Source organism: Peromyscus leucopus, chromosome 7 (assembly GCF_004664715.2).
Source record: "Peromyscus leucopus breed LL Stock chromosome 7, UCI_PerLeu_2.1, whole genome shotgun sequence".
Classification (NCBI taxonomy): Eukaryota; Metazoa; Chordata; class Mammalia; order Rodentia; family Cricetidae; genus Peromyscus; species Peromyscus leucopus.
In genome coordinates, this window is record NC_051069.1 from 83,870,695 (window position 1) to 83,888,977 (window position 18,283).

The 18,283-nt window shown below is 40.7% G+C and overlaps 1 protein-coding gene across 2 annotated transcripts in view; it reads right to left on the reverse strand.

Moving 5' to 3' along the window:
* LOC114690963 (U2 snRNP associated SURP domain containing) overlaps window positions 1-16,571 on the reverse strand; it is a 60,469-nt gene extending 43,898 nt beyond the window's left edge. For both annotated transcript variants that reach the window (XM_028866000.2, XM_028865999.2), the window contains exons 1-3: window positions 16,167-16,571; window positions 6,352-6,396; window positions 4,597-4,728 (exon numbers count right to left, since the gene is read on the reverse strand). In XM_028866000.2, coding sequence (XP_028721833.1) covers window positions 4,597-4,728; window positions 6,352-6,396; window positions 16,167-16,211 — 222 coding nt within the window. In that variant the 5' untranslated portion in view covers window positions 16,212-16,571. The remainder of the gene's footprint in view (window positions 1-4,596; window positions 4,729-6,351; window positions 6,397-16,166) is intronic.
* Window positions 16,572-18,283: the final 1,712 nt, after the last annotated feature.

The window sequence follows — 18,283 nt, forward strand, 5'->3', positions numbered from 1 at the left end:
CCTGACTTTTCTTCTCTAGATCTCTCCTCCTATTTATTCTCTCTGTCCACCAGCCCTGCCTATTTCTTTCTTCTGCCTAGCTATTGGCCATTCAGCTCTTTATTGGACCACTCAGGTGTTTTAGGCAGGCAAAGTAACCTTTACAGTGTTTAACTGTAACATTTGTTTAAAATGTAACATAACAGAATGCAACACATCTTTGTATCATTAAACAAATATTCCACAGCATAAAGTAATGCAACACATCTTAAAACTAATATTCCACAAAACCAAGGCTTAGAACAAAAACAAAAGCATAGAGGAGGGAAAATATAGATAATGATGGGCAAAAGTAGCAATGACAGAAAACAGATTATCAAGTGGGAGGGGCATTCTCAAGAAGCATCTGTAATTTCCATTTCAGGTATTAAAAACCACATCACATCCTTTTATAAAACTTGATTAAGTACCTCACTTATCAAAAATATTGATATTTAACATTTCATTTTCTTTGCTGGGAATGTACCATCTACTGCAAATTTCAGCTTTCAGCATCTATAAAACTTTATCAATAATTTTTGAACACACAAATGAGCATCCTCAATCTGAAAATCCAAAATCTGAAACACTCCATACCACAAGTAGAAGGTCCCACAACTGATCTTAAAGAACAGGTTGCAGTCAAAATCCAGGTGCAAAATACCATGTAACAAATTACCTTTGGGCTGTATGTATAAGATATATACAAAACATGCCAGGCAGTGGTGGCGCACACCTTTAATCCTAGCACTCAGGAGGCAGAGGAAGGTGGACCTCTGAGTTCGAGGCCAGCCTGGTCTACAGAGCTAGTTCTAAGACAGGCTTCAAAGCTACACAGAGAAACTGTCTCAAAAAAAAATAAATACATACATAAATAAATACATACATAAATAATTTTTAAGAAGATATATGCAAAACAGATGAATATTATGTTTAGACTTGAGTCCCATGCCCTCAGGTATATGAAAATATTCCAAAAAATCAAAATCTTGAAAAAAATTCCAAAGTCCAAAACACTTCTCATGCCAAGCAGTTCAGATACTCAGCTTACATAAGAACACTGTATCTGGCAGCACTAAGTAAACCCAGTTGGTTTAAAAAATACAAAGTGGAAGTCCTCCTTCCATCCTCCATCCTTTCCTTTGCCCACTGCCATCTCCACACCCACAGGCCTAGCTCCAGATGTGGAATGGGGTTGGGGGTTGCCTCTGCCTGATAAATGCAGCTCTCAGCCCTCAAAGAAGCTTTTCTCTGTAGCAGTAGAAGACCATTACAGAAAACTACAACTGTTCAAAATATAGGAACAACTGACTGTGAGGTGCCCAAACCCAAGGAATAGCTCAAAAACACAGCTGGAGAAAGAGACTTAAGAGCCAGAGACCAGCAAGTCTGCTTTGAGATTGTGTCTCCTAAAAATGAAAATGAAGCCACACCCTGACAATTTGGCTGCATAAACAGACCTGAATAACACCACCAACAGACATCTTAAGTGGAAGAGGGAAATCTCCAGTGGCCCTACCTCTAGACAGAAGAGAGGCCACTAAAGACTGCTGAGAGGGAGAATTCATTAGTCTTCCCCAGGGATGAGGCCCACAACTGGTTATACAATACCAAGAGGTCAGCCCTAAAATCATATACACATAAGCAACACTAAAACCAACTCAGCAGGGTGTGTGTGTATGTAAATAATCAAAGAAAAAGAGGACATGAATTTGAAAAGGAGTCAGAGGGAGGAAAAGGAAGGGGGAAATGATGTAATTTTATTTTAACTAAATTTTTAAAAATTAAGAAAAAGTGCAAAAAGTTGGGAGGGGGATATAAGAGGAGTTGAAAAAGGAAGAATGGATGAATAGTGGATTATATACATATGAAATTCTCAATTTTTTAAGAGAAGACATTTTTAAAGAATTTAGTACATTTTAATTTTATTTATTTTTTGTGTGTCTGCATGTAAGGGACAGAGCACATGTACCAAGGCATATGTGTGAAGGCCAAAGCACAACTTAAGAGAGCTGGTGGTGGTGCACGCCTTTAATCCCAGCACTCGGGAGGCAGAGGCAGGCGGAGTGAGTTTGAGGCCAGCCTGGGCTACAGAGTGAGTTCCAGGAAAGGCGCAAAGCTACAAAGAGAAACCCTGTCTCGAAAAACCAGAAAAGAGAGAGAGAGAGAGAGAGAGAGAGAGAGAGAGAGAGAGAGAGAGAGAGAGAGCGAGAGAGAGCGCTGGTTCTCTTCATCCACAATGGAGGTCCCAAGGAGCAAACTTGGGTGGGTCTGGTTTGGTGGCAAGTGCCCTCACAACCTGAGCCACCTAGCTGGTCCAAGAAAACAGTATTTTTATGAAGCCTTCATATGTACAATTTAGAAGTAGTTTCCTTCTGAAATTTGATCTAAATAGTCTATAGGTTTTCAGTTGCTTCATGTTACTCATTTGATTCATAAACTTTAAAGGTAGGATTATTAATTAAATATAACCTAAAGCCCTGAAATCTGAAGTTTTTCTCTTCCTTACTAAAATGAGAAGTTAACAAAGAACTAAGTTACTTTGGAAGTGTAGTATGGAAGAGAAACATTGAGGCCACCTACTTTGAAGTTACATTAAAATCCCTCTGGGAAAGAAAAGCAGTTAAAAATACAAAAGGCAATCAATCAAGCAGTCTGTCTCTCTCTCTCTCTCTCTCTCTCTCTCTCTCTCTCTCTCTCTCTCTCTCTCTCAGATTTTTACTTATTTTATGAGTGTTTTGCTTGCATATATGCATGTGATGCACAATGAGATCAGAAGAGTGTCAGATTCCCCGGGAACTGGAGTTACAGATAATTGTGAGTCACCTGTGGGGTACTGGGAACTAAACCTGGGCCATGGGCAAAAAATAGCAAGTGCTCTTATCTACTGAGCCATCTCTCCAGCCTCAAAAGTCAATTTTTTTAAAACAAATTCAAAATCACCTTTTCCTCAAAAAAGAAAGAAAAATGTCTTGCCATCATTCACTGTCATTGGAGTTAGCTTCAAAGTTTAAACAAATGAAAATTACATAGAAATTCAAGAAAAAACACAATTTTAAGAAACAAAATTCGTGGCTGGGAATGGTTGGCACATGTTTTTAATCCCAGAATTCAGGAGTCAGAGGCAGGCAGATCCGAGTTCGAGGCCAGCTTGGTCTACAGAGTGAGTTCCAGGACTCTCAGGGCTACACAGAGACACCCTGTCTCAAAAAGCAAAAGGGGGGGGAGGGTGTGAGAAGAAGGAAGAAGAGGAGGAGGAGGAAGAAAGAAAAGAAACAAAATTCATGTGCTCATATTTTATTAGTATCCTAACACCTAGATTTAGATATCCAGAAGAGAAAATGGCAAAGAAAATTACGGAATGTTTCTCAAAGAAGCAATATAATCATTTTTGTAAGTCAGTTTTTGGGGGGCTTGGGGTTTTTTTTTGGGGGGGAGGGGTTGGAGACAGGGTTTTCTCTGTGTAGCTTTGGAACCTGTCCTGCAACTCACTCTGTAGACCAGGATGGCCTAAAACTCAGAGATCCTCCTTCCTCTGCCTCCTGAGTTCTGGGATTAAAGTTGTGCGACACCACCACCCAGTGAGAGCCTGTCTTTTTAAAAAAAAAATAGAAATAAAAAAAGTATGATCAGTGTTGCTTTGTAGTAAAGAACCCATTTCTCGAGGGCAGGTTAGATAACTCAGTCAGTGAAATGTCTACACCAACGAGAACCTGTGTACGGATCCCCAGCACCTATGCAAAAAGCCAGTGGTAGGGAGGTATGTGTCTGTGACCCCAGCATGTGGGTCTGAGGCCCAGTGGCTAGCTGGGCTTGCAGAATGCAAGAGGAGCTCTAGGTTAAGTGAAGGGGCCTTGGTTCACAATAAACTACGTAGAGTGACTAAGAAAGATGCCCAATGTTGACCACTGGCCTCTACTTGCACCTACACACACACACACACACACACACACACACACACACACACACACATTTATACATGTACAAACAGAGAAGAGAACCTCTTTCTGTGTTCCTGATTGTCCCAGGACTCCACTTACCCAAGTGACTAAAATCTAGTCCTGTTGTTTTCAGAGAGAATATACGGTCTTAGAAACAAGGACTGCATCCTTTTTTATATTGTGTATGTGTTCATGTTGTGGGTAGGCAGTGTGCACACCAAGGCATGTCTGTGAAGGTCAGAGAACAACTGTGTGAAGTCATTTCTCTCCATCCACCTACACACAGGTTCTAGGGATCCAACTTGTTTCTAGGCGTGCACAGCCAGCACCTTTACCTACTGAACAATTTCACCAGATCCAAGGACTGTATTAATTGCCTGAATATGTCTAGTAATTCAATAAACATGACAATAATCACTTTACATTCAAATGTTTAAGTTTCAAATAAAATTAAACAAACACCTTCAACAAAATGTCTAATATAAGCTACAAATGTTTCTTTAAATAAATGGAGTTTATTGCTAATAAAAAATATTAATTTCAAATAACTGAAAATGAAACAAGTACAAAACCACCATACTCAATCAAGGACAGAGTAAACCGTTAGCCATCCTTTGTCATCTTTAGCAATACTCACTCTTGAGAGATTCTGATGAGGAGAATCACAAAGGCTTTCACGGGCACTTTCATTCCGATAATTGTGTTTTCTTGGGCTTTTGGGTCGTGTTCGACTTGGCATATCACTATCTGAGGGTCCAGATGCATCCATCTTCAGATAAAGTTTTAAAAATGGTTTCAAAAATGACATCCATAGTATTAAAAACTAGAATTAATCCAAAGTGTCTACATATTGACAGTTTTCACTAGGTTATCTAAAAAACACATTATTAGCAACACCAAGTTCATAAGTAAATTCCTTAAGCGATTTTCTAACCCTGACTTACCCTTGAAAGCTCAAAATATTACACTGGAAACATTTGTTACTCTTTCCTTCTCTTTCAAGAAAATAATCTGTCAAATACCCAAGTCAGATAATGGGTTTATTAGTTCATAAAGCAGTTATGAACTACTACAAACACACTTTAGTAAGTAGCAGACCTTCTATGTACTTGTTTCATCACAGGATATAAAAACCAAAGACTCATACACGAGTGGAGTCTTAACAATTTTACAACTTTACTTTTTTTGTTTTAACAATACTCATTTTTTTTTTCTTTTGAGTCAAGGTCTGTTAAAATAGTGGGTCAGCTTCAATTTCATGATCCCATGATCTTCCTTCCTGCTTTATCCTCCCAAATGCTGGGGCTACACCCTGCTCATCCACTAAAATATCCTTAAACTAGCATACTTTACTGTAGAAGATGGGAATGAATGAAACGGTTTATTTTGGAGTCACTTCCTTGATTCATGCTAATGTGCCAATATTTTGCCTACCAGCTTCTGTACTACCAGGGAAAATGTCAACACAATGAGAAAGGCAAATAATGCCTTGGCATTTTTACAAAAGGGTTTTTATTTTGGCCTACATGAAGCATGGGAGGAGAGCACATGTGCACTTGTTTGTGCAGGAGTCTGGAAGCCAGAGGTTGTTGTCAAGTATTTTCCCTAGTCACTTGCCACATTATTATTTGAGGCAAGGTCTTTCACTGAACCTGAACAGAAGCTGGCTAGCCACCAGAGTGCTCCAGGGATCCATCCACCTGTCTGTCTCCCCAGGACAAAGAGTAAATGAAACATAAACCACCATGCCCAGCTTTCACACAGGTACTGTGGTGAGCATTTTACCTACTGAGCCATCTCCCAAGCCCCTATCACGAAACAGCTGAGTTCATATACTTCTAAAAGGTTCTCAACAGCTTGTAGGAGGAGTCTGCACACCATGCTTTGAATACTGTTATAACACAGGAAAAAGGTATTCATTGCAACATTCAAAATGCCAAAAAGCTTTAAATGAAAAAGGTATATAACCACTAAGAAAACAAATACATCTAACTTTCTATAGTGGAACATTATATCATGATAAAGAACTGATCAGCACTCTCTATGCCAGCTTATTTTCAGGAATCTCAATAGGCAAATACAATGTGCAGCAAGAAAGGGGTGTGTGTAAATGTAATCAATATATAAACAAACACATTCATGTACACAGAATTTTTTATGAGCACAATAAAAAATAAAATATACATGTCAAGTTTCTAGTGCAATTTGAGGGAGTTTATATACAATTTGAGGAAGTTTATATAAACAAAACACAAAGCCAGATACACTTAAATGTTCACACAATATAACTGTATTCATTTACCATGTAATTCATACATATAGACATATAAAGAGAAATTGTATTATAAAGAGAAATTGTATTTTAAAGAAAAAAGGTATCCTTTATACTTACATGCGCATCTGAAGACCCAGATGAATGTACATCCGATGATCGGCTCTACAAGTATCAAAATAACAAAAGCAAGTATTTAAAGGATCAGAAATTCTTTCTACATTGTTTCTTATGCTGCAGAGGTTTAATCTTCCCTAGCTTTCAGTAACTGTTTTTCAGCAAATGAAAATGAACAATACAATGGCATTCTCTGGCTCACCAAAAAAAAAAAAAAAAAACAACCTGTGATCCAAGGTATATGTGTTAAGTAAATTCTTTAAAATTAACTGCATATTTCAAAATATGACATAAATGCAAATGAAAAATCTGAACTGTAACTACCTTTTCATAGTACAAGCTGCAAACCTAACACTATTCCTAACAAAACATGTATACAAAGGCTTCTCCCAAGTCCCAACATTAACACTGCCAGAGCAGCACTTCTTAGGACACAGAAATCTCTGTTTTTCTAGTCACTCACAGCAAACATAAATAATGGGTTCTAACAGCAAGAAAACACACTTCTTAACCTTCGTTGCTTAGGAGAAGGCTCAAAATTCACTGCAGAACTAGTTCAAGGAAAGGAAAATTTTATCAAATCTTCATGCTCAACTGGCTGTAAGAGATCTGCTTCTGCCAGGCTGGTATAGGGCATCCTTAGTCCCAGCACTCAAGAAGGCAGAGGCAGGAGGACCTCTCTACATAGTAAGCTCTGGGCCAGTCAAGGCTACACAGTGAGACCGTGTCTCAGGGAAAGAGCAAGTAAGCGAGCTGGCTAACTATTTCTAATGAAGCATGCCAACAGGCTAACTTCTGGCACAGAAAAGAACTGTCTTTAAATACTGCCATTTTGGGGGAATGTCAACTGTTACAACTTCACATTACTTTTTTCTTAAACGACACATTTCAGAGTACACAAGGTGCTGAGTATTGTTTTAATTACCTCATCTACAATATTTACTTCTCTGAAACCCAGTGAGCCAAGCCTTAAGAAAAATTAGTAAGAGGCAGCAGGCACTGCGGCCCCACCACCTTCATCTTTCTCTGTATGGTTTGTCCTCATCTTTAAAGTAAATGTTCTTCTCCCAGCTAGCCTTTCTCAAAAGTAAAGAGGATGTGGGGTGCAGGGGTAGCTACCATGTAAACTCTGTAAAACACATCTTGATATCTTTAGTCATCTGGAACTTAGAAAATCCATAATAACAAATACCTACTTTTACAAAAGATGAATTCAGTCAAGAGGCTAAAGGAAAACAACTACTTTCCAATACACTAGTTCTAACCCACTAGCAAACAAAAATAATGTAACAGTAACAAGAAACAGAAAATACTCAGAACTAACTTTAAAGATTTTTTTAAAAGGAAAAACACAAACTTTATGAAAAAAATCCATTCATCCAAATCACTTTTTGAAGACTCATTCCTGGACAGGAAAATTCAATATTAAAACCATATTAAAATTATCCAAAATTATTTATATATGTAATACAACTTTATTCAACAGCTCAAAATCCCAAAGAGAACTCTTTGCAAGTAGCAAAGGAATTGTCAAGATAACCCTGAAGTTTACACAGAAGCAGCAGCTTGCAAGACAGCAGCTGAAGAAGACAGCATCTCCTTAATCTGTGTATCATTGTCATAACCAAATGGCCTTTTCTAGGATTTATCTTTTTGTTTTCATTTCTAGGATTTCAAAATAAAAGCCACCAGATACTCTGTTTCCCCAAAGTTAAGTCTCTTCAGACGCCAGACATTTGTAATCTAATCATCAAGACTATCGTCACTTAGGACCACTGAGACAGCAGGTAAAGGTGCTTGCCAAGCCTGATGACTTGAGTTCAATCCCTGCGATCCACCTGCTGAGAAAGGGCCAGCTCCCACAGCGGTCCATCCTGTCACCACAATAAGTAAAATAACAACAAAATGTAAAACCAAAAATAAAAAAAAAATGCTATCACTTAAATAACTGTTCACTAAGTTGGCAAACAATCTCAAAATCAAATGTAACCAGTTCAAAAGTCAGCTACAATGTGATGAACTTGTAAATAAAGCACTAACAGCAGGACCTGAGAAGATGAATCAGCTGATTTCAACTAAGGTAAGATGTCAATACTTACTGCAAACCTTTTACCAATGATATGCTGCTTTGCTACCCAGCATTCAGATCAGAATAATTTTAGACTTATGATTAACAAAGAGATGCAAACTGAGGTTCCTAAGACTTTTACTTTATGTGCATGGGTGATTTTGTGTGTGTGTGTGTGTGTGTGTGTGTGTTATGAAGGGCAAATAACGATGTGTAGAAGTCAGTTCTCTCCCTCTACCACCTGAGTCTCCAGGGATTGCACTCAGGTGGTCAGGCCCGACAGCAAGCACCTTTACCTGTGAACCTTTCCCTGGCCTAGACACTAATTTAAAGAAAAAAAGACAGCTGAAACAATATGGTTATACCACAAGAGCACATCTGGCCAGGCAAATCTTAACCTGGCAGGGAAAGGAAGATTGCCAGGAAAAGCTTCTAGGAAAGGGTATATGAAGTTATCTGAAGTAAAGCCAGCAATTCAATAACCTCTAACCTCTGGCCCTCCAACCTTCAAATTCTTTCTAATCTATATTTTGGAACAACTCTCCTAAAGGACTTTCCAGCTCTTGTTTTATTCCCCACATTCAAACCTCTCCACAATTCAGCCCAATCACTATCTGTCCAGTCTTTATTCTCCCCATGAAAGTGCACTGAACACTACCTGGACTAGTCATTCAACAATTAATTCATTTCCCATTCATTTTCTGTCTTCATCTTCCCCAGTTCTTTCTAATACCCCAAAATACAACCTTCAAAGCTCTGCTCACTGTTCAAAGCAATCAATCAAATTCCACTAAGCTCTGGATAGCTCCCAATCTCCACTCAAGCCTATCATTTCCTTACTTTCAGATACTTCTAACAGGTCTGCCTTGTTCTGTACACTGACACTCGTGCTACACAGCATGCTCCCCCAAACTCTGGAAATTTCTTGTTTGAAATGTTGTATCTCAGCATTACACTCATGATCATGCAAGAGAAAGAATTTCAATATAACTGTTGACTTATACCCAGTCTACACAAATGTCTACCAAAAAAGCTGCACTCTAGACTACACACCACCCTGACTGCTCATTACAAGTGGCTATTCAAGCCAAACCAAGCTTTCCACTTAAATCTGGGGGTTGGGGGGATGGCTCAGTGGTTAAAGAGCACTGGCTACTCTTACAGAGGACCTGGGTTCAATTCTAAGCACGTACATAGCTGCTCACAAGTCCCAAGGAATCCAATGCCTTTTTCTGGTCTCTATGGGTACCAGGCACATACATGGTCCACAGATATACACGTAGACAAAACACCCATACACACGAAGTAGTACTTTTTAAAACTTTAAGAACATTAAAACATTCTGTATAATTATTTACTCATACTCATAAATACTATCAATATAGGAAACGCTTAAATACATTTTTTTAATGTCTCTAAATGTTCTTAAAAGTTAAGGAACAAACCTATAGCTCTTAATAGTCTCAAGTGTTATTGGCTTTCAAAACTTATTTCCAGAACTGAGGGTGTACCTCAGTAACAGAGTGTACACTCGGGTATGTACAAGGTCCTAGAATCAATTCCCAGTGACAATACAGTTTAAGAGGAAATATGCAAGATTAATTTTTTATTCTAAAATTCCATAACAAAATTTTTATTATTTATTTCAAAATTGATACTAAGTGCTGGAGAGATGGCTCAGTGGTTACGAGCACTGGCTGCTCTTCCAGAGGATCTGGTTTCAATTCCCAGCACCTACATGGCAACTCACAATTGTCTGTAACTCCAGTTCCAGGGGATCTAACACTTTCACAGACAAACATGCACGCTAAAGATGAATGTGCATGAAATAAAAAATTTTTTTAAAAAAGTGATGTTCTTTGTAAGAAGGGTGAGAGAAAAAAAGTCTTCAACATGTACACCAAATGATCTCATTCATTTGCCACTATGATAACTATATTTTCTAAGGTTTACTTTCCAAGAAGAAAGTATCCAAAATAAAAGCCAAAAGAATTAAAACAAAAGGCTTTTAGAAAACAAATCAGTCCAGTAAGATAATACTGTTTAACACCAGCAGCCATAATCTAGCAAAATAGTGCTGAAAGCTTGTCTAAAACACAGGATCTAGAGCAGCAGTTCTCAACCTGTGGCTCATGATCCCTTCCGGGTCAAACAGCCCTTTTACAGCAATTCCAGTTCCAGGGGACTGATGCCTTCTTCTGACCTCCTTGGACATCAGGCACAAACATGATGTACATACATTATTACATTCAGGCAAACACTCATACACATAAAGTAAACATATACCTAACACCAAGTCTAAAACACACTCATCCAGAAAATGGGAGTTCAGCCGGACGGCAGTGTCACACACCTTTAATCCCAGCACTCAGGAGGCAGAGGCAGACGGATCTCTGAGTCCGAGGCCATCCTGGTCTACAGAGCGAGATCCAGGGCAGGCACCAAAACTACACAGAGAAACCCTGTCTCAAAAAATGAAAAAGAGAGAGAGAGAGAGAAGAGAAAAGAAAGGGAAGGAAGGAAGGAAGGAAGGAAGGAAGGAAGGAAGGAAGGAAGGAAGGAAGGAAGGAAATGGGAGTTCAGAGACCAGAGATGTAACTCCATTAGGAGAGTGCTTGCCCAGCATGCACAAGGCCCTGGGTTTGATCCCAATACTTTATACACCAGAGGAAGTAGCACATGCCTATATTCCCAGCACTCAGGAGGTAGAGAGAGAAAGATGAAGAGTTCGAAGTCATCAAAGCTACATAGAGAGTTTGAAGCAAGCTCATTAGACCATGTCTAGGAAAAAAGGAAGGAAGGAGGGAGGGAGGGAGGGAGGAAAGGAGGGAGGGAGGGAGGGAGGGAGGGAGGGAATAAAGGATGCAGGGAGGAAGGGAGGGACTAAGTTCAAACTGGACATATGATCAGGCCTGTAATCCTAGCACCCTGGATACTGAATATTTATTATCCAGGGTGCTAGGATTGCAGAGTCCAAGGCCAGTCTAGGCTATATAATGAGTTCAAAGCTAGCCTAGACTAGAATAAGATCCTGTCTCAAAGAAATGGGGAGGAGGTGTCATATTTCCTACTTCCACTCAAAAACACAACCAACCACCAAAAACATTAACCATTTTATATTTTAAGATAAAGTTACAATCATGACATATTAAAGGTTCAGTTTCAAGCTGGCAAACTATGAAGAGCTGAATTTTCAAAGTTTGTGTTCTGCTTGGAATTTTTCACACTTAAATCCTCACACACACACTCTCTCTCTCTCTCTCTCTCTCTCTCTCTCACACACACACACACACACACACACACACACACACACACACACACACACGGGAGGGGGGAGATAAATGGGAATCTCAAGCCTTAGATTCTAATTTTACTATTTTTAAGCATTACTTTTTTGCTAGTAAGCAGTCTTTCAATTCAGTACTACATGCTCAACTATTCAGTAGTTCCTGTTTTATTCATTCACCTCTATAAAATAATTTTTGATGGTAGTGTGCAACAACTTCCTCCAAACTAAACCTCCATGTTGGAGAGAAGATCTTAAGACACAATATTCTAAAGGGAGGTGAAACATTCCATCCTGCAGGGAAGCTCAGAAAATAATCCAAAAGCTTCAGGAAGTTCCTGAAACTAACCAGGTATCCTAGACTGCTACCTTTTCAAGGGAATTAAGTACTGAAGACTCCTGAGAGACATTCTCAGACCAAAGACACCCTAAAGAGACCAGCTAAGAGGCCCAGAAGACTCTCAGACAAGCAGAGTTACCTGGAAAAAGCTCAGACCAATTACAAATAGCTTTTTTTGAGTCATTTCTTCTTCTGTAAATAACATCTCATCCATATTCCTGTAAGTACGCCCCATAAAATACATTGGTTCACCAAGTTGGACGGTGCTGGTATCCTTACTTTTGTCTTCAGTCTGCCTGTCAGTTCCCTATCTGGAGTTAAGTAGACTTTGGTTCACATCTCCCAGAAAGTATTACACAAGAGATTATTTAAAAGCAAAAAATAAAATTAAAATTAAAAAAGGTACTGGGGCAGGCAAAATGGTTTACCTGGTAAAGGTGTTTGCTGCCAAGCCTGACAATCCTAAGTTTGATCTCCAGGACCCAAATAATAAAGGAAAAGAACCAAGTCGTTCAAGCTGTCCTCTGACCTTACCCCATGCCCATACACACACACACACAATAAATGCATAAAAAAAAAAAAAAGGAAAGGAAATGGGCACTGTCACTGCCACAGAGTATAATTATCATTCTCTTCATATCCTCATTTGTATGAACATGCATAACAAAATAAAGTCAAAATAACATTTTTTTTTTGGACAGGGTTTCTCTGTGTAGCCCTGGCTATTCTGGAACTTGCTCTGTAGACCAGGCTGACCTCAAATTCACAGAGATCCACCTATCTCTGCCTCCTAAGTGTTGGAAACTAAAGGCATGGACTACCACTGCCCAACAAAATAACAAAATTTTAATAAACTATTTTAATGTCTAGCAATATCTAGGTTAACAACCATAGGTTCTTGTCTCTCCCCTCTGAATCAAAGCTGCAACACGGCTCCAAAACCCCTCCTGAAGCCAAGAAATACTTTAGTAAAATTTTAAAAAAAATGCAATAGGAAAATTTCTGTTCGTTTCTAAAATATGTATTTAATGTCTAACAGGAGATATTAAAGTGAAAAGCATAAAACAATTACATGAAAATGAAAGGGAATCAAGTTCCCTCATCAGGGACAACTACATACACTGTGTACATCATTTGACAATAAATACATAAAGTTAATTTTAAAGCTAAAAAGAACTCTAGTGGTTTGTGTATTTTGTAATTAAGAGACACTAAGGGGGCCAGGGACATGACTCAGAGAATATAGGCCGTTGCCACACAGCCTGGAGACCTGAGTTTGATTCTCAGAACCCAGTGTCCTCTGACTTTCATATATGCAACTGTGGCATGAGAGTCCACACACACACACATACACACACTTTTTGAAAAAAGAAAGACTTTGCCATTGTCAATGGCAAAAGCCCTGTATCTTGTACAAACTTAACATTTTTTTCAATGTCTAGAAATGACTTAGTAAGTACCTCTATCCTGTAAATACCTGTTATTTCCAGAGAAAGAAATCAAGTCATATGAAAGGCTGGAAATTCCAAATACTGTAGTACTAGCCAAAATGATCTTATAATCTCATGTCTGAACTTATATTCAAAATAAAAGAAACACCAATTTGAGCAGTCATTACGAAGCTATTTTTGTCGTGGGTCGGAAATGAAGGCTGGCAGCATGAGGTACCCCTTTATTCACCTTCTCCCCAAGAAAGGTTAGGAGGGGAAATCTACTAGAGAAAAAGGAAACTAACTTATGGCAAAGGTTCGGTGTAAGCACACCCAAAGAATCACAGGATCAATGTGTATCCTGACATTTTGAAAACCAAGAGCTTTCTATTTCCTTTTAAAAGTAAAGGGAGTTGGAAATGGTTAACACATACCAATAATCCCAACTCTGGGGAGATAGAGGGAAGGAGCATCAGGATGCTAAAAGTTACAGTGCAAGCTCAAATCAGTCTGGGCTACATGAGGCCCTGTCTCAAAAACCTAGCTAGCAGCCAGATGTGGTGGCGCACGCCTTTTTAGCCTCAGCACTAGGGAGGCAGAAGCAGGCGGATCTCTGTGATTTCAAGGCCAGCCTGGTCTACAATGCGAGTTCCAGGACAGCTAGGGCTGTTACACACAGAAACCCTGTCTTGAAAAAAAAACAAAACAAAACAAAACAAAACAAAAAAAAAACCTAGTAAGCAGGATGAGGTGAATATTCGTAAGATTTACTATTCATAGGCCGGGTGGTGGTGGTGCAGGCCTTTGATCCCAGCACGCGGGAGGCAGAGGCCAGGCTGGTCTACAAAGTGAGTTCCAGGACAGCCAGACCTATACAAAGATTAAGATTTTATCTGTAACAAAATGAGAAAAGTTGAGGCTCAAGAGATTAAGCAATGTGCCTTAATATTATCACAAATATATTTAATTATCAAGTCAAGATTTGAATCCAAAAGTGTCTTGTTTTCAAACCTATAACCTTGCCACTCAATCACAGCACTTCCATACTAATGAAGAAATCATGCCAAAACTGAGTTTTGCAGACACCGGTAAGAAACCTGTTAGTAACATCTAAGGGACTATAAACTGAAGAGTATTAATAGAAAAATCCAACAAGTTACTTAACACTCAAGGAAGCAACTACACATTCACAGCCATGAGAAATATTCTTTTAGAACGAAATCTGAACACACACTTTGAAAAGTTTTCAATGTATCCGGCCTCAAGTAGAGGACAGTTAATACTTCGAGAAGAAAAAACAGAATATTTATGGATGTGGCTAGCTTTATGGATGTAACAGCCTCCTTACACAGTGAGAAGCTGTTTTTGTCGTGGGTCTGAAATGAAGGCTGGCAGCATGAGGTACCCCTTTATTCACCTTCTCCCCAAGAAAGGTTAGGAGGGGAAATCTACTAGAGAGAAAGGAAACTAACTTACGACAAAGGTTCGGTGTAAGCACACCCAAAACTACCCCCTACCATAGTTTCACCTAACTAAAGAATGTTTAGTAAAGGCATTACTATTTGCAAAGAAAATATGGGGCATTCATTCAGCAAAATGACAGAAAAACTCAAGTCTTATTAAAAACAGAGAGCAAGTATTCAATGTGTTGTTTTTCAATAACGGCAAATACAAGACTCCCTTTTCTGTAAACTTAATTACCTAATAATGGACTGATAACCATACACTTTTAAGTCCCTAGGCTCTTATAAGTGTTACCCAACTTCTTGTCTCTGCATCTAAAGCCTCACAACTAGTTTACGGCAGTACTTATCACCTTCCATATCAAGTTGAGGGATGAGAACCTCAAAGCAAATTAATACAAAAAACAAAAACGCACACGATTAAACGCCCTGGCCAAGATGGTAACTAACACCAGATGTTAACACCACCTCACTAACAAACTTTCAGAGGCCAACGGTTTCCCCAGCAGTGCACTGGGTTCCCGGTGAACTCTAATCCAAGGCTCTATTCTTTAGGCACTTTCCAGGCCTACAGTAGTTTTCCTCTCCAGTAGAAACCCCACACAGTGATGGAGACCCCCAAGTCTGCGGCCCTCCAAAGTGGTGTCCACTCTTCACTTCCTGAGAAGTGATGGGAAAGCCACATGTGGAACCCCGAGGCACAGAGAGCTGCTCCCTCCACACGTCCCACCCCGAGGCCCCTCCACCGGCGGGCCTCTCCCACACTTGCGACCGTCCAGGCTAATCTCCCGGAAGGGATGAGAGAAACCGAGTAAAAGCCAGGAGCTAGTGAGACCCGAAAAAAAGAAGGTGGGGGGTGAGGGGGAGAAACAGCCCGGGAACCTTCCCGCCTCTCCCAGACGCTGGCCCCGCGGCCTCCGAGCGCAGCAAGATGCGACCCAAGGACGCCGAAGCAATGTCTCGACCACTGGTCTGACCCCAAAGTCAAAAGAGGGGCCAGCCCCGCTCGCCACCGCCCCCAGGCACGTTAGTGTGGGGCTGAATCCCGGCCGGGAGGGACGCGCGCTCTCAGGCCTCTCCACCTGCGCACCTTGGTGCAGCGGTGCCAGGCCCACTGTGGCCAACAGGCCTTCGGCCCTCACCCCAGTAAGCTCTCGAGGGCCACAGGTTTCTGAGAGCCCCAGACCACAGCGGAAGACCCGCTGACTGACGGAGATCCCTAAGAAACTACCTTTGAACTGGCCTTCTGAGATCCGCCTGGCGTTTTGTCGGCCATCTTGAGCTTTGCTCCTCCTTCAGCGGAGGCAGCAGCGCGGGTGAGTCGAGCACCGAGGGAGCAGATCGCCGCCGAGCGCGCCAGACTTCAGCCAGGCTGAAATAAGCGACTGCCGAAATAAAGAACTCTCCGACGCGCCGTCCCGGGTGACTTCCGTGTCCCGGCGCTTCGCGCGCCCCGCCCACTCCGCTCGTCTTCCGGTGAATTGCGGGCGTCTAAGTCACGTTACAGGCGCCGCGGAATTTAGGGAATCTCCTTGACCCGACTTTCAAGGCCAAGTGATAACTCAAGTCATTTTCTTTCTCGAGCCAACCGGTGTTAGATGCGAGCGGGTTCTACTTCCTGGGGCGGGAAGGAAGCTGCTGCTTAAAAGAACTGCAGAAGCCACGTGGGCCGCGCGGCTCCGCTCAGAAAATAGATCTGACGGGCGAGACACTTGTTTGCGCCACGGCCCCTGGGGAGCTCTCAGACCTTGGTGGGAAGGCAGATTGGCAATCTGCTCACGTTAAAATGCTGGGCAGTGAGCTAGTGGTGGTGACTGCAGAGTTGAGAAAAAGCATTTGGCCCAACCTGAGGATAATCGGATAAAAACTGTTCAGGACGTCTGAGCATGGTACCCCTGCAGAGACTGAAATAATTAAAAAAAAAAAAATCGTAGAGACGGTGTTATAAATCGAGCGTATGTGTAAATTATTTATTTTTACCTGGTAGTGCAGGCACGCCGTAGCAACCGAGTGGCAGTTAGAGGGATAATTTGCGGTTGTTCACCTTTTCACCACGTTGGGATCCCGGGATCGAACTCAGGTGGGCGGGGTTTCCTCAGCAAGCACCTTTTACCCTCTGAGCCATCTGCAGCCAGCGTCTGCTTTTGTAGAGCATAGTCACAAAAGCAGTGTAGCAGAAGATGGCTTTGAACTGCTGATTCTCTTGTCTCTCAGCCTTGGGTCCTGGGGTTACCGTCTTGGGCCACCATGCTCCTGGTTTTTGTTGGTTTGGGGTTTGTTGGTTAGTTGGTTTTTGTTTCTCGAGACGGGGGCTTTTTTGTTTTTTGGGTTGTGTTTTGTTTTGTTTTCTCTCTCTCTTTTTTTTTTTTTTTTTTTTTTTTTTTTTTTTGAGACAGAGTTTCTCTGTGTAGGTTTGGAGCCTGTCCCGAAACTCACTCTGTAGACCAGGCTTCCCTGGAACTCACAGAGATCCTCCTGCCTCTGCCTCCCAAGTGCTGGGATTAAAGGCGTGCACCACCACTGCCCGGCAAGACAGGGTTTATTTATTTACTTATTTATTTACTTATTTATTTATTTTTCTATTATCACCTTGATAAGGCATAAATTCTTACCCTAATAGTGAGTGAAATGTTTCATTGAGGCTTGCCCAGTAATTGAGTAAAACCAAAAATTATTATAAGCCACAGTCATCCTAGGGTCCCCCCTGCTACATAGCCTCCCTGGTTCTGTGGGTTGTAGTCTAATTGTTCTTTGCTTTACATCTAGAATCTACTTATATGAGTACATACCATGTTTGTCTTTCTGGGTTTGGGTTACCTCACTCAGGATGATTTTTTCTAGTTCCATCCATTTGCCTGCAGATTTCATGCTGTCATTGTTTTTCTCTGCTGAGTAGTACTCCATTGTGTATATGTACCACATTTTCTTAATCCATTCTTCAGTTGTTTTCTTAATCCATTCTTCAGTTGTTTCCAGGTTCTGGCTATTACAAATAGTGCTGCTATGAACATAGTTGAGCATGTATCTTTGTGATATGATTGAGCATTTTTTGGGTATATGCCCAAGAGTGGTATGGCTGAGTCTTGAGGTGGATCAATTCCCAATTTTCTGAGAAACCGCCATACTGATTTCCACAGTGGTTGTACAAGTTTGCATTCCCACCAACAGTGGAGGAGTGTTCCCTTTGCTCCACATCCTCTCCAACATTGGCTGTCATTGGTGTTTTTGATCATAGCCATTCTGACAGGTGTAAGGTGGTATCTCAGAGTCGTTTTGATTTGCATTTCTCTGATGATTAAGGATGTTGAGCATTTCTTTAAATGTCTTTCAGCCATTTGTGATTCTTCT